Genomic DNA, 13,731 nt, shown 5'->3' with positions numbered 1-13,731 from the left:
GACTCACAAAGACAGGATAGGTGATAGAATATTTTCTTTAAATTTTGCCAAATGTTAGTGGACTAAATATTATTAACTATAGTTCTTGCTTGATAACTGTTTTGTTATATATACTTTTACAATGTTAAAGTTAAAACCTTCCTTTTTATTTAGACAGAAAAGAGGAGATAATGGGGATGTCCTTCTGTATACTGTGAATATGTTTCTCTTATTGGTTGATGAATAAAGCTGTTTTGGCCAATGGGCAGGCAAGATTTATCCAGACAGGAAATCAAAGCAGGGATAGAGAAAGGTAGGAAGCTACTGGGAAGGTAGGATGCCTGGACATTCTCCAGTTAATCAAGACCATGTGGAGATACACAGATTAATAAAAATGGGGATTAATAGTTAAGAGAGAGCTAGCTGCCTGGTGGTGGTGACACATGTCTTTAATCTCAGCACTTGGGGAGTCAGAGGCAGGCAGATCTATATGAGTTTGAGGCCTTCCTGGTCTACAAAGCTACACAGAGAAACCCTGTATCAAAAAATTAAAAAGAGAAAGGGGGGAGGAAGGAAGAGAGAGAGTGTGTGTGTGTGTGAGTATATGTGTGTAGGTGCACACACTCTAGTACACATGTAGATACCAAGGAAGCCAGAGGAGAGGGTTGGGTTCATTGGCACTGGAGTTACAGGCCTTTGTGAGTTGTCTGATGTGGGTGCTGGAATTAAACTCCATTCCTCATGATGGAGCAGCAAGTGTACTTAACTGCTGATCTATCTTTCCAGCCCCATATTTATTTATTATGTATTTATTCCTGGGATGGAATCTGGGGTCTCAAGCATGTCAAGCATGGTTCTATCACTGCACTTCTTACACAGGATAAACATTTTATAAGAAAATATTTGATCCAGACATCGGTGGCAGACACCTTTAATCCTAGCATTCAGGAGGCAGAGGCAGGAGGATCTCTGAGTTTGAGGCCAGCCTGGTCTACAGAGAGAGTTCCAGGACAGGTGGGACTCCACAGAAACCTATTTCAAAAAAGCAAAAATAAATCCCAAAAGAACAAGAAGCAAACAAAAATTTGAATACTGGCAAGGTGGGGCACCCAGGACTCAAGAGGCAAAGGCAGGAGGATTGTCCTAAATTAAAAGCTAACCAGAGCTAAGCTAGTAAGACCTAAAGAAGAAAAAGGGAGAGAGAGAGAACTATTGATATTGGATTGTAATCTTATATTGGAAAAAGAGAAAGCCAGGAGGAGGTACTGAGGGTGAGGAGGGATGATTCTGGGAAGTAGGAGGGGCCAGCTTTGGCAGGTGGAAGGATTAGTTGTAGCCTAAAGAGGGATGGCCATCTGTAGGTCATGAGGAGGGATGGCTGTCTGTATGACAGAGACCAATTGAAGAGGCAGAGGTGGGTTTGGAAGCAAATGAACTGCATAAGTCAGGGCACTAAAAGAGATTCTAGTTAGCTTTTTTTTTTTAAGCTGGGCTTAGTAATACAGGCCTGTGATCCTGAGGCAGAAGGACCGAAAATGTAAGTAAGGCCAGTTTGGGCTACAGAGGAAATTTAAGGCAACTTGGTCAGACCCTGTGTCAAATTTTAAATAATTAAAAGTGAGCTGAATGGTAATGTTTGCCCAGCATTGATAAAGCCCTAGGTTCCCTCCCCAGGATAAAATGAGAAAAAGTAAAATTCTTTATTTTACCCAAAGGCTGGACTGTAGATATGACTAAAAACTCTGCTCACAAATTTTCTGATACTATTCTCTTTTTGAATCTGTATTGAACTAGCTTTTAGTGGCAAGACTATGGAAGACATGAGGATGTTACTACACGTGTCATTGCTTACTTACCAGGCCAAGATTACCTGCTATGGCTGGTGAGAAATGAATCTTGACCAGTTGCATGCTGGAGGGGTCACAGCAAGATGGAGGCTGTGACAAGTTTATTGCAAGTAATCAAACTTTTTAATACACTTATCAGTAACAGATTATAATAGCAGTTGCCAGGATACTATGACATTTGCAAGCTATACAGGATATACAAGATTAATGTCTAAGGCCAATTGTCTTGTCAAACTTCTCTGTTTCATTGATATCTAAGGAACACAGAAACACAGAGCAGCCTGAATACATCACTGCCTATTTTTGTTAGTTGATAATACCATGTAACAACAAAATTTCAAGACTAACATTTAATGTATACAAGACTACACATCATATTAACCACATTATTTTAAAATGACTGCATTTACTTTGTGTGAATGCATGGTGCTTGTGTGGAGGTCAAAGGGCAATGTTGAGGAGTCAGTTCTTGTCTTTCACATGTGGATTCTGGGTATTGTGAGCCTTGGTTGTGAGCCTTGGCAACAGCCCCACACATAAACTACATTCTTTTGATTGGCTATTTACTGAGATATACTATAGCACCAATACAATCTGAAGAAAGAAAAAATATTTTGGCCAATTGTGGTGGCCTGTGATTCTAGCCTTGAGGAAGCTAAAGTTGGAGGCTTCCTGTGAATTTGGGGCCTGCCTGGCCTACAGAGTACATTCCAAGTCTGCCAGGGCTGAAAGAACAAAAATAAAAACAAGAAACCAGGCAGGCCTCAAATTTCCAAGTGCTGGGATCATAGCATATGCACCATCAGGCCTAGCAACAACCTAAGTGGTTCATGTGTACATACATGCTCTTATGTGTAAAGGAAGGTGTGCGTGTTGTATGCATGCATGCCTGTGGAGGCCTCGGGTGCTGTTCACATGTTTAGAAAATTAGAGGTTTGTTTTTACTATTTTAAAATTATGTTTGTGTGTGTGTGTATGACATATGGGCACAGACACCCACAGAATCCAAAAAAGGATGCTGGAGTTACAGGTGATAGTGAGCTACTTGAGATGGGTGCCAGGAACTGAACTCAGGGCCTCTGGAAGAGCAGCTAGTGCTCTTAAACAGTGAGCCATCTTTCCAGTCGTCGTCCCCCCCTCCCACCTTTGAGATTCAGATCACTCTTGTAGACTTGAAACCTGTCAAGAAGGCTACTTGACTGGCCAGTGAGCTCAGGCTCGGTCTCTCTCTCTCTCTCCCTCTCCCTCCCTCCCTCCCTCTCTCTCTCTCTCTCTCTCTCTCTCCCTCCCTCTCTTTCTCCCTCTCTCTCTCTCTCTCTCTCTCTCTCTCTCTCTCTCTCTCCCTCCCCCCCCCCTCTCTCTCCATTGAAGTAGCAGGTGGCATCTTTCTATTAAGAAGCCCTGGCTGTCTTGGAACTCACCATGTATTTAGAGCAGGCAGACCTCAAACTCACAGAGATCTACCTGCCCCCACCCTACTTGTCCAAAACATTTTTAAAGCTTCCCAACTAAAAAGATTATTCATCTTTTTAGACCCATAGGGTACTGAGCTGATCCTGAGGCTCTTCAAGGTATGTAAGAAATGGACAAAAGCTGATATCCACCTAATTTGACCTTTAGGTTGAATTTAACATTGATAAGTTTATGTAAAGTGTTCTACTAGCCCGAATTTAGATTGAGACTCATAATCAACATGTATTAATGGATAAGTCATTCTAGTACACATACAACACGTTATGGAAGCTGGGGAACCTGCTCTCCTGGGGATTCTATGCATTTTCTTTCATAGACATTCCTAACTTGGAGATACCAAAAAGTTAATTTTTCATCTCAGCAAATATGAGGTTTCTCTTAGTAATTGAAGATTCTCTCAATTCAGGGACTGATTGTGTACCTCATACATATATGCCCAGGCTGTGCAGCCACCACCAAATGCGTGTAGTTCAATGGTTTTAGTATATACACAGAGCTGTACAACTATCACCCACTAAAAGAAATCCATGGCAATAAAGTCACTCCTTATCCCCACCCCTGTGAAAATTTGCGGGTCAAATAAACGGTTGGCATCCAGGTGTCAGAAGACAAAGCAAATTACTGCTGGGAAGGGTCAATACCGAGGAGGTTCTTCCTGGCCACCTACACCACCAGTACCCTCATGACATTACGGAATTGTGTGATCAATTGAGAAGTCGACCAGCCTAAGCACAGTGTCTGTGTGCATACAATGCTTTCAAAGCCACACAGCTTCCGGTAGCGTACCGCAGCTTGCTCAACCTGAGAACAAACAGCTAGGCTACACGTCCCGGGCCACACCCAGGACCCGGCAGTACGCAGGAAGACTTCTGGCCTCGCACCGGTGCAGACTCGGCTTCCGATTGGCCAGGCGTACGCAAGGGCCCGCCTTCCGCAGGCTGCCGGCCTATCTAACCCAGGGTTACCGCCTTCACGAGCAACCGCGGGCTGAGCGCGGAAAGCGGGCTTCGGCGGGTTCTCGGCCGGCGAAGATCAGCTCGGAAGGTCCTTCTGTGGCAAGGCCAGGCTCCGGGCTGTTCTAGGAGTCATTCTTTGTCCGTCCTTCTCAGCGAAGGGGCGGGGCCTCGATTGCTCCAGCCCCGGAAGCGGAAGTTCAGACGTCAGGGGTCCTGTCCACTGTGAGCCCGGCCCGTGTGGCAGCGGTTCCTCCCGGTGATTCTATCACTCCTTCTTGGTTGCTTGTTGTCGCATTCTCCATCTCACCATGCTGTCTCTAGATTTTCTAGATGATGTGCGGCGGATGAACAAGAGGCAGGTGAGATTGGCCTCTCTCTGCCCAGGTTCCTCTGGTTCCTATGCCGTTGCGGGGGCCTTGCGGACCTCTGGGCCGGGGTGAGGGCCTGTGTGGGGCGGTCGCCTGTGTGGATCATTCCTATCTTCACAGTCTGTAGCCAAGGCCTCTTTGCCCCCGTTCAGAGCGCCAGATTCAGGGGACCGAGAGGGAAGGCGCGCCTTCGCCATCCCTTCCTCTGAAGAAGACAGGGAGTAAGTGGGAACTGTAAATGGGAGTTGGGTTCCTTATTGTTTTGGATACTGTAAGGCGGCAGACGTAACCGTTTCTGGTGGGGCTCTGGGGAGGGACATTGCAGGTCCCACGAAAGCGTCTTGTTGCTGTCTTTCATAGTCATCCTTCCAATCCAGCTGGACCTCAGTAAACTTCATACACTATGACTTGGGTCACCCTGAGCGCGGAGTTGAAGCAATTACACCACTTGTGTGCCTGTTTCTTTGGCAGAAAGGTGACAGCCCTCTGAATTCTTGATGACAGATGACAGTGGCACAGAAATCTTGAAATTTCTGACAGAAGTCAGGTCATCGGACCAGCTTCAAGTAGCAGTGTCATTAGCTGTATTTTGAATGAACTCCTATTTTAATGCTGAGGATGGACCCTAGGGCCTTGCACATACTCACCGCAGACTTCCACAGAGCTACATGTGCAGTCTTGAAAGACCCCGTTTTTATTATTTTATTTACTTTAAGAGCGTCTTGCTATGTAGCTCAGGCAGTCCTCCTGCCTCAGTGTCATGAGAGGTAGATTTATAGATAAATGTTACCATATGGCCTTGCTAGTTAGAATGACTATCTGCCTATCTGTCTACTGTAATAAAGTAGCCCCTGCTGCCTGGAATTCACTCTATAGCCTAGGCTGGCCTTGAACTTGGAATTCTGCCTTTGAGTCTTGAGTGCTGCACTACCATGTCAGGCCAAATAACTTTTTTTCTTCTTCAAATGTAGTTCTAAGAATCATGCCCAAGGCTTTGTGTGAATTAGGCAAACGCTCTGCTCTGTTTTTCTTTTCTCTGTCTAGGGAATCAATCTGTCATTGAGCTATAGCCTCATCTGGAAAGATTTTTTTTGTGTGTGTGTGTGGGATAGGGTCTTGGGAGTCTTGGGATTCAGAGATCCATCTACCTCTGCCTCCCAAGTGCTGGGATTGAAGGCATAGGCCACTATGCCTGGCTGGGTGATCCCAACTCCACCTTCCATTCCCAGAAGAATAATTTTGTGTTTGTGTGTTGCTGTGTGTCATACCCAGGGCCTTTCAGGTTTTTTTTTTTTTTTTCTTCTTCTTGAAACAGGGTTTCTTTGTGTAGTTCTGGCTTTCTTGGAACTCACTCTTTGGATCAGGCTGGCCTCAAACTCAGAGATCCACCTGTCTCTGCCTTCCAAGTGCTGGGATTAAAGGCATGGGCCACCACTGCCCAGCTTTGTTTTTCAGGTTGTAAGCATGTGGTCTACAGTAAGCTACATCTGGAACCTTTGCTTTTAAATTTTTACTTTAAACAAAGATTTCATGTAGCTTTATGTGTATGAGAATTTGCCTGTATCTGTGTATGTGCACCATGTGTGTGCCTGGTGCCAGATGAGGCATTGGATCCTTTGGAGCTAGATTTGTAGTTGTGAGCTGCCATGTGGATGCTAGAAACCAAACCTAGCTGTTTTGGAAGAGCAGCAAGTGCCCTCAACTGCTGAGCTCTTTCTCTAGCCCCTTACTTACTTATTGTTATTTAGTGTGATGTATGTGTGTGAATATGGGAATGCACAAGTTACAGGGTGCAGGTGACTATCAGAGGACAACTTTTGGGACTTGGCTCTCTCCTCCCACCTTGTAGAGGCAGGGTCTGGTTGCTGCCATACTATTTATTCCAGGGCAGCTAGCTGGTCCATGAGCTTACACACTGAGTTGTCTGGCTGGTGCCCCTCCCTCCTTTTTAAAGTCATACCAACTTTGTGTGTGTATATATGTTTATGGGTGTGAGTGTGCCACTACACAACATTCGAGTTAGAGACTGTGTTGCCAGAATCAGCTCTTTCTGTCCTGTGGGTCCCAGGGATTGAACTCAGGCTATCAGGGGTGGCAACAAGCATTTTTACCAATTGAACTATGCTGTTGCTTGCTCCTGGTTTTGAAAGATCGCCTTGCCTTGAACAAAGTATGTTAGCATATATCTGTAATTCCAGCATTTGGAAGACTGAGCCAGCCTGGGTAACATAATTGAAGGCTAGCATATAATTAAAAATAAAACCTCGTCTCCCCAAAGAGGGAAAACAAACAAACAAACAAACAAACAAAAAAACCCTAAAACTGAAACCCATGGTGACACACACCTGTAATTCCAGCACTTTGAAGGTAGAGGTGGTGTGAGTGTAGGCGGGGTAGGGATGTGTGTGTGTGTGTGGGGGGGGTCAAGAATTCAGGGTTAGGGGATGACTTTGGGGAATTGGTTCTCTCCTTCCATCTTGTGGGTCCTGGAGACCAAATTTAGTTTGTCAGATTTGGTGGCACCTTAATGCACTGAGCCATCTCTTCACACATACTCTCCCCTCAGAGGTCATCTTTTAACTGGGTTGTTCGTAATCCATGAAGCCCAGATTTGTAGAGTTTACCTATTTCTGTGATGTAAATCCTTCTAAAAATGTTAATATCATGTCATTAACACAATATCATGGAAGGAGAATTAAGAAAAGACAGCCACACACAACTATAAATCTACTTTGTAGACAAAACAGAAAAAGCAACTCAACAGCATATAGGTGACAGTAAGCTAATAAAATGGAATGTGATAAATTTAGGACATTGCTATATATTATTAATATAATATAATTATACTTTTTTTTTTTTTTTTTTTTGACTGTGTTAGAAATTGATTCCTGGGCCTCAGGCATGCTAATCACACACTCACCTGATTTATATACCCATGCCCTGGAACTAATTTTTTGTTTTTGTTTTTCGAGACAGGGTTTCTCTGTGGCTTTGGAGGCTGCCCTGGAACTAACTAGCTCTTGTAGACCAGGCTGGCCTCACTGAGATCTACCTGCCTCTGCCTCCTGTATGCTGGGATTAAAGTTGTGTGTCACTACCATGCATCCTGAGCTATTTTTTCATTCTTTAATTTATTTTGATGTGTGTGTACATATGCAACTATGTTCACCTATGCATGCATATATAGGGTGTCTGCTTCTGTCACTCTTCACCTTCTTTTAGGATTTTAGTAACTATCCGCCAAACTTTTGAAACAAAGAGTAGTTATCTGAGCTGCTACCACTTCAGTTACTTACGTCCATATTAAGATAGCATGGTAAACTTTGTGTGGATCTGTAATGTGTCTGTATGGAATCACTTGGATAGAAAGGCTTTTAAAATTATGGCCCTTTTTTGTTTTGTTTTGTTTTCTAGACAGGATATCTCTGTGTACTCTTGGCTCTCCTGGAATTCATTCTGTAAACCAGACTGGCCTCTAATTCACAGAGATCCGCCTGCCTCTGCCTCCTGAGTGCTGGGATTAAAGGTGTGCACCACCACTGCCTGGTAAATTATGGTCCATTTTTAATATCTTCTTTTTTATTTATGTTTTTAATGTTTTTTCTGATATAGAATTCCATTACTTCCCTTCTTCTGTTTCCTTCTAACAGCCCCTTACAGCTACCTTTCCTTAAACCCTTTACATCTCCCCACTTAAGTTAATAGCTTTCTTCTTTATTATTGTTACATAAATATATGTGTGTGTATGCACAACTAAATATAAATACAACCTGCTGGGTCTTTTTGTTGGTACTGTGTATGTGTTTTTAAAGCTGACCACCCTGCATTGGACGGCCAATAAATTGGCTCATCCCTGGGAGAGGGGCGTTTCTCCTCCTGCCAGCAGTCATTAGTGCCTGCAGCTAGTGTCTAAGGGTGAGACCCCCCTCAGAACTTTCCCCCTTCCACTTTAACGTGTCCACTGTTCTGGTCTTGTGTATAGAGCTATTTCTAGGAGAGTGTTTCACAGCAGACTTCCTGGGACTGAGGCTTTCAAAGTCTTTTTGTCCCCTTTTCCTGTGATACAGCATAGATATAGGTGTTGTGATATGATTGTATCCATTGGTGCTGGGCTCTCCACCATCTGTGGATCTCTGCACTGTGTCAAGCTGTGGTTGTCTGTGACAGTCTCCCTCCCTCTGCTGTAGAGAAGTGTCTTTAAGGAGAGGTGTAGCTACACTGGTGTCTTGTGCACGAAGCATCTTACTTTTTGAAACAGGACTTTTCACTGCACATGGAATTGCCTCACAGACAGGCAGGTCAGTGAACCCTCGGATTTATTTGTCTCTGCTTCCCCAGCACTGCCCGAGCACTGCCGGGTCTAGCTTTCATGTGGTTGTTGGGAATCCCAACTTAGGAATCAGGAGTCATCTCCCTAGTCCCTGTGGGTTTTGTTGTTGGTTTTTGTTTGTTTTTTATTTGTTTTGAGACATAGGCCTGAGTTATTCTCATGGTAAACTCCCTGGTCCTCTGGCTCTTATGGTCTTTCCTCCTTTCACAGTGATCCCTGAGCCTTAGGTGAAGAAGTTGTGTTGTAGATGTATCCATTGAAACTGATCTTTACACCTCTGCATTTTGATAGGTGCAGTTTTCTATAATGGTCCCTGTCTGTTACAAAGAGAAGTGAGGGGTATAAGGACAAATATTTAGAGATCAGGCTGGTTTAATAAAGTGGTGGTTATGAATTCTTCAAGATTCATGGCTTCACTAGCTCTGGGTAGTTGGCTAGGTTTCCAGTACCGGTTGATTTCCCTCTTGTTGAGTGGGTCCTAAGTCTAGTTAGAGAACTGTTGCTTACCACTAAGGCATATGTGTCACTATCACCCCTAGGCTTATGGACCATGGGGGTCATTGTTGTAGTTTATAGGTGTTGTAACTGGATAGAACTGTTGGTTGCCTCTCTTGGGAAGCTTGCGTAGCTCCCTCTGGCTCCATGAAAGCTAGTCCTCAGGGAGGAAGGTTTCAGGCCAGATCCTGCTCGGGGTCTCTGGCTCTGTGTTCCCAGTGCATGGTGTCTTCAGCAATAGTGACTTACCTTCTATCTCTGGGATTACCACCACCACACACTCCTTTTAAATACAAAATCTCATTTTAAAAATACCATCTGAGAACTTTCATTATTCAGCAAACTTGATGGGGTTTTTATGTAATGTTTATAAATTTGAGAATTCTCTATATATCTTTGAGAAAGGGTCTTACTCTGTAGCCAGGCTGGCTTGGAATACCCTATATAGAACAGGCTTGGTGATTCTTGGTGACTCTCCTGCCTCCATTTCTCAAGAGCTGGGATTATAAACATGAACCCTCATGCTTGGCCTTGTTTCAGATTTTTTTAGTGACTCACGGATATTGGCCAGGATGTGACTTGATCCATGTCTGAGCCTGGACAGCTTCAGTCTGACTCATATGTTGCTTAACTCCCCATTAGTCCATCTTTTCTCTTTGGACTTTTTTGTTTTTCTGGTTTTTCTTTTTTCTTTGTTTTTGGTTTTTCGACACAGGGTTTCTCTGCATTGCTCTAGAGCCTGTCCTAGAACTAGCTCTGAAGACCACGCTGGACTCACAGAGATCCTCCTGCCTCTGCCTCCCCAGTGCTGAGATTAAAGGTGTGAGATACCAACACCCGGCAACAGTTGTAAAGTCTGTCATTTGAGACAGGGGCAATCTAGAGTACAGCACTTATAATGCTTAAATACTTCTTTTTGCTACTGTTCCTCAATATTTTGCATCTTTATGCCATTCTCTCTGTGGACCTAAAAACATTATTCATTCCCGTAAGCAGACGTGAATATGGAACAAGAGCATTGTAGCTCTTCCTCAGTAGGGTTGTCTTTTGACTTCAAGAACAGAGTCCAGACACAGGTATTTACAGGGATAGTAGGTGCCTGGAAAACAGTCTTCTGGTTTCATTTCTTTGCTGTGATAAAATACCCTGACTGAAAGGCATTGCAGGAGAAGAAAGACTATATTTGCCTTATATTTGCAGGTTACTGCTGATCATCGAGGGGAAGTCAGGCAAGAACTTAAGCAGGTAGTCACACCACATCCACAGTGGAACAGAGAGGATGAAATGTACCCATGCTGCTTGCTTGCTCACTCTCTCAGTCAGCCCCTCTATTCTTCCACAGCCCAGGACCTCCTGCCCATGGCGTGGTGCTGCCCACAGTGGTTTCTGTCAACTAACAGTCAAGACAGTCCTCCACAGATACTCACACGTGACAGTTTGCTGTAGGTAGTCCTTCAGTTGAGACTCCCTTTTCCAATGATTTCGGGTGTGGCAAGTTGACAGTTAAAACTAACCATCACAAATATGTTAGCTGGCACAGTGTAGTTGGTGAAAAACATTATTAATAACAAACAGAATGAAAGGTTCATTGTAGAAATAACCTTTCATATTGTGGGAGAAGCTGCATACATGAGAGTCTAAAAGAAGTTAGAGAATCAGAATTGTCGTTACTGGGTTCAGTGGCCACACCTGTAATCTCATTACTCTGTAGTAGGGAGATTAACCATCTTCAAGGCCAGCCTGGGCTACATAATGAGCCTCTCAGGAGAAAACCGGCTCTTCTGAACCTCTGGTATGTACAGTGGGAAGTCCACACTTCCCATGGACCTGAGTCTGCATGGAGCTGCTGGAGTAGTGCCCCATGGAGTGCTGATGAAGCCCATGAAGGCTTTTGTAATCTGTTAGCCAGAAGTAGACCTAGAGCCGCAGAGAGCAAGGACAAAATGGATTCTGGCAGTGCCTCACACTGTCCTCCCTCACTGTAACCACTGTGACCTTCAGACATGATCACAGGTTCCTTCACTTTCCAGAGCTATGGCAGAAAGCCCTTTTTGGGCAGCTTTAACTCAGAACCATATAGCAAAGGGGACTTGGGGAAGCTATGTTGATTTACCCAAATTAATAGAGTACAAAGCTTCTGTAGCTTGCTCTTTGTCACCTTGGCACCTGGTCACACCTATTTGATCATTGGTGTCACATAAAGATGAAAGCAGTTGTGTTTCTAATAGAATGTAACCTTTGTCTCTATATAGTTGATCACATGGTCATAGGTGTTTTCTTCTGCCCTGGGCAAGAATCTGAACTGGCCATAGTTCCTTTTCTGATAGGCTGACTCAGACCTTTGCTCCTGAGGGGCTGGGTTTCTATCATGTATTCATGCTGGAATTGGGATATTTTCACTAACTTTTATGGGAACCTACGAGTTCTCGGGATACGCTTTTTCCAGTTATACTTACTTCCTTTTTTCCTTCATGTGTAATAGATTTTCATTTTCTTCCTTATAGTCAAGATCAGTCACCAACCAATAGCACACAGCTTTCTAATCTTCCTAGTTGAGTGGAATCATTGTATTTTCTAAGAAAATTCTACTTGTCTTTTTTGGAAATTAAAGCCTTTAAATTAGCATATGGTCAAGAGTTTTGAGTATAGGAATCACTGTCATGTCATATCATATTTCTTTAAAATTTTTAAATTACATTTATTTATGTCCCCAGTCTCTGTCTCTCTCTCTCTCATCATGATGCATATATAGAAGTCAGTACCCTCCTCCCATGTGGGTCCCTAGGATTGAACTCAGGTTATCAGGTTTGACAGCAAGGGCCTTTACATGTTGAGATATCTCATTGGCCACTGGCCTAGTGAATTCTAGCTACAGAATGCTGTTTCAGTACATGTAACTCACTGGAGGATGTTAAGCATTACTCCTGCTCCACAATACTGGGTGCCATGTACCTTGGGTCTTACCTCCCAAGTATTGAAGACAAGGATGACTTCTTAAAAACATAAACCTTTACAGTCTCAAAAATCCCCTCTGTATATTACTTCTTGTACGTATATCCTACATTTTACTGTGTTGTGTTTTTATTTTCATCCAGTTTTAAGTGTTTTCTTTTTGGCAGGAGATGATGAAGTGGCTCAATGGTTAAAGTGCACACTAGGCAAACAAGAGGACCAGGGCTAGGATTCCCAGTACCACAGGAATACTGAATGCTGGGTAAACATAGCAGTGGGTTTCCAGTTGTGGAAGGTGGAGATGCAAGGAGATTGCCTGAACAACTGGCTAGCAGGAGTAGCCATGCCAGTGAGCTCTGTGTTTGGTAGAGACACAGCCTGGAAGAATGAGGTGTGAGAGCAGTGGAGGAAGATTCCTGTGGTTGGAATGAATTTGTACTTATGATTCTCCTGCCTCCACCTCCCCAGTGCTCGGTGGGCATTATCCATTATCATACCCAATTTATGTGTAGCTGTGGATCTGACCCAGGGCTTTGCCATATACCCAGCTGGCCTGGAATTGGCATTCTTCCTGCTTTAGCTCCCAAACGCTAAGGTTACAAACATGTTCCATCTTGCCTAGCTGAAACAAGCTTAAAAATTTATTCTCTTTACTTTTTTTTTTTTTTATAATTTTAGATAGTCTCATGTAGCCCTTCAATTGGCAGTCCTGTCCCTCCCATCCCCACCCCTACATTTAGGCTGCCCAATGCAGGGATGACAGCTGTGTGGCATGCTCAGTGTTTTCATTGGGTTTAATGATATTTCATAGTTGACCTTGAACAATGAGGAACATACTGTTCTGGTCACTTCTTAGAAAGGGTGATTCAGTTCTGTGGTTGTTATTATGCACATGCCACAGTTTCTTACTAATAGCTTCATGTGGCCAAATGGAACGAGGTTGGGTAACTTATTTTGCCAGTACCAGACAGATAAAAACACTGTTTTGTTAATAATTTATACCCATAAGGATTAACATGTAGGGGTAACAAAGCAATAAATGGAAGCTGTATATGTGACTTTCGAGTAAAGCTTCTTGGCAGGAAGAGAGAAAGAAAGAGTTGTGAGCACGTGACACCTTGCTCAGACAGGACATGTGCTTTAGCAGAGTGCGCTTCTGTCTACGTTCTCCCAAGACTAGCTTACTAGTCCTTTTTAAGGAACTAGCCCAACAGGCACGAACACTTGGAGGGACTGTGACCTCTCTGTGTGCTGGTTAGTGTCACTTGTTAGCTGGACAGAGACTAGGTATGCCTGGGAGGTTACCTAGACTGCCTGAGTTCATTGATGTG

At 43.7% G+C, this 13,731-nt stretch overlaps 1 protein-coding gene across 1 annotated transcript in view; it reads left to right on the top strand.

Annotated features, from left to right (window-relative positions):
- The first annotated feature begins 4,377 nt into the window (after window positions 1–4,377).
- Window positions 4,378–13,731, top strand: part of Sec11a (SEC11 homolog A, signal peptidase complex subunit) — a 35,058-nt gene continuing 25,704 nt past the window's right edge. Inside the window, exon 1 of the mRNA XM_051206545.1 lies at window positions 4,378–4,614. Coding sequence (XP_051062502.1) covers window positions 4,564–4,614 — 51 coding nt within the window. The 5' untranslated portion in view covers window positions 4,378–4,563. The remainder of the gene's footprint in view (window positions 4,615–13,731) is intronic.

Source organism: Phodopus roborovskii, unplaced genomic scaffold, assembly GCF_943737965.1.
Source record: "Phodopus roborovskii unplaced genomic scaffold, PHOROB, whole genome shotgun sequence".
NCBI classification, from domain to species: domain Eukaryota; kingdom Metazoa; phylum Chordata; class Mammalia; order Rodentia; family Cricetidae; genus Phodopus; species Phodopus roborovskii.
This window is presented reverse-complemented; position numbering and strand designations above follow the sequence as displayed.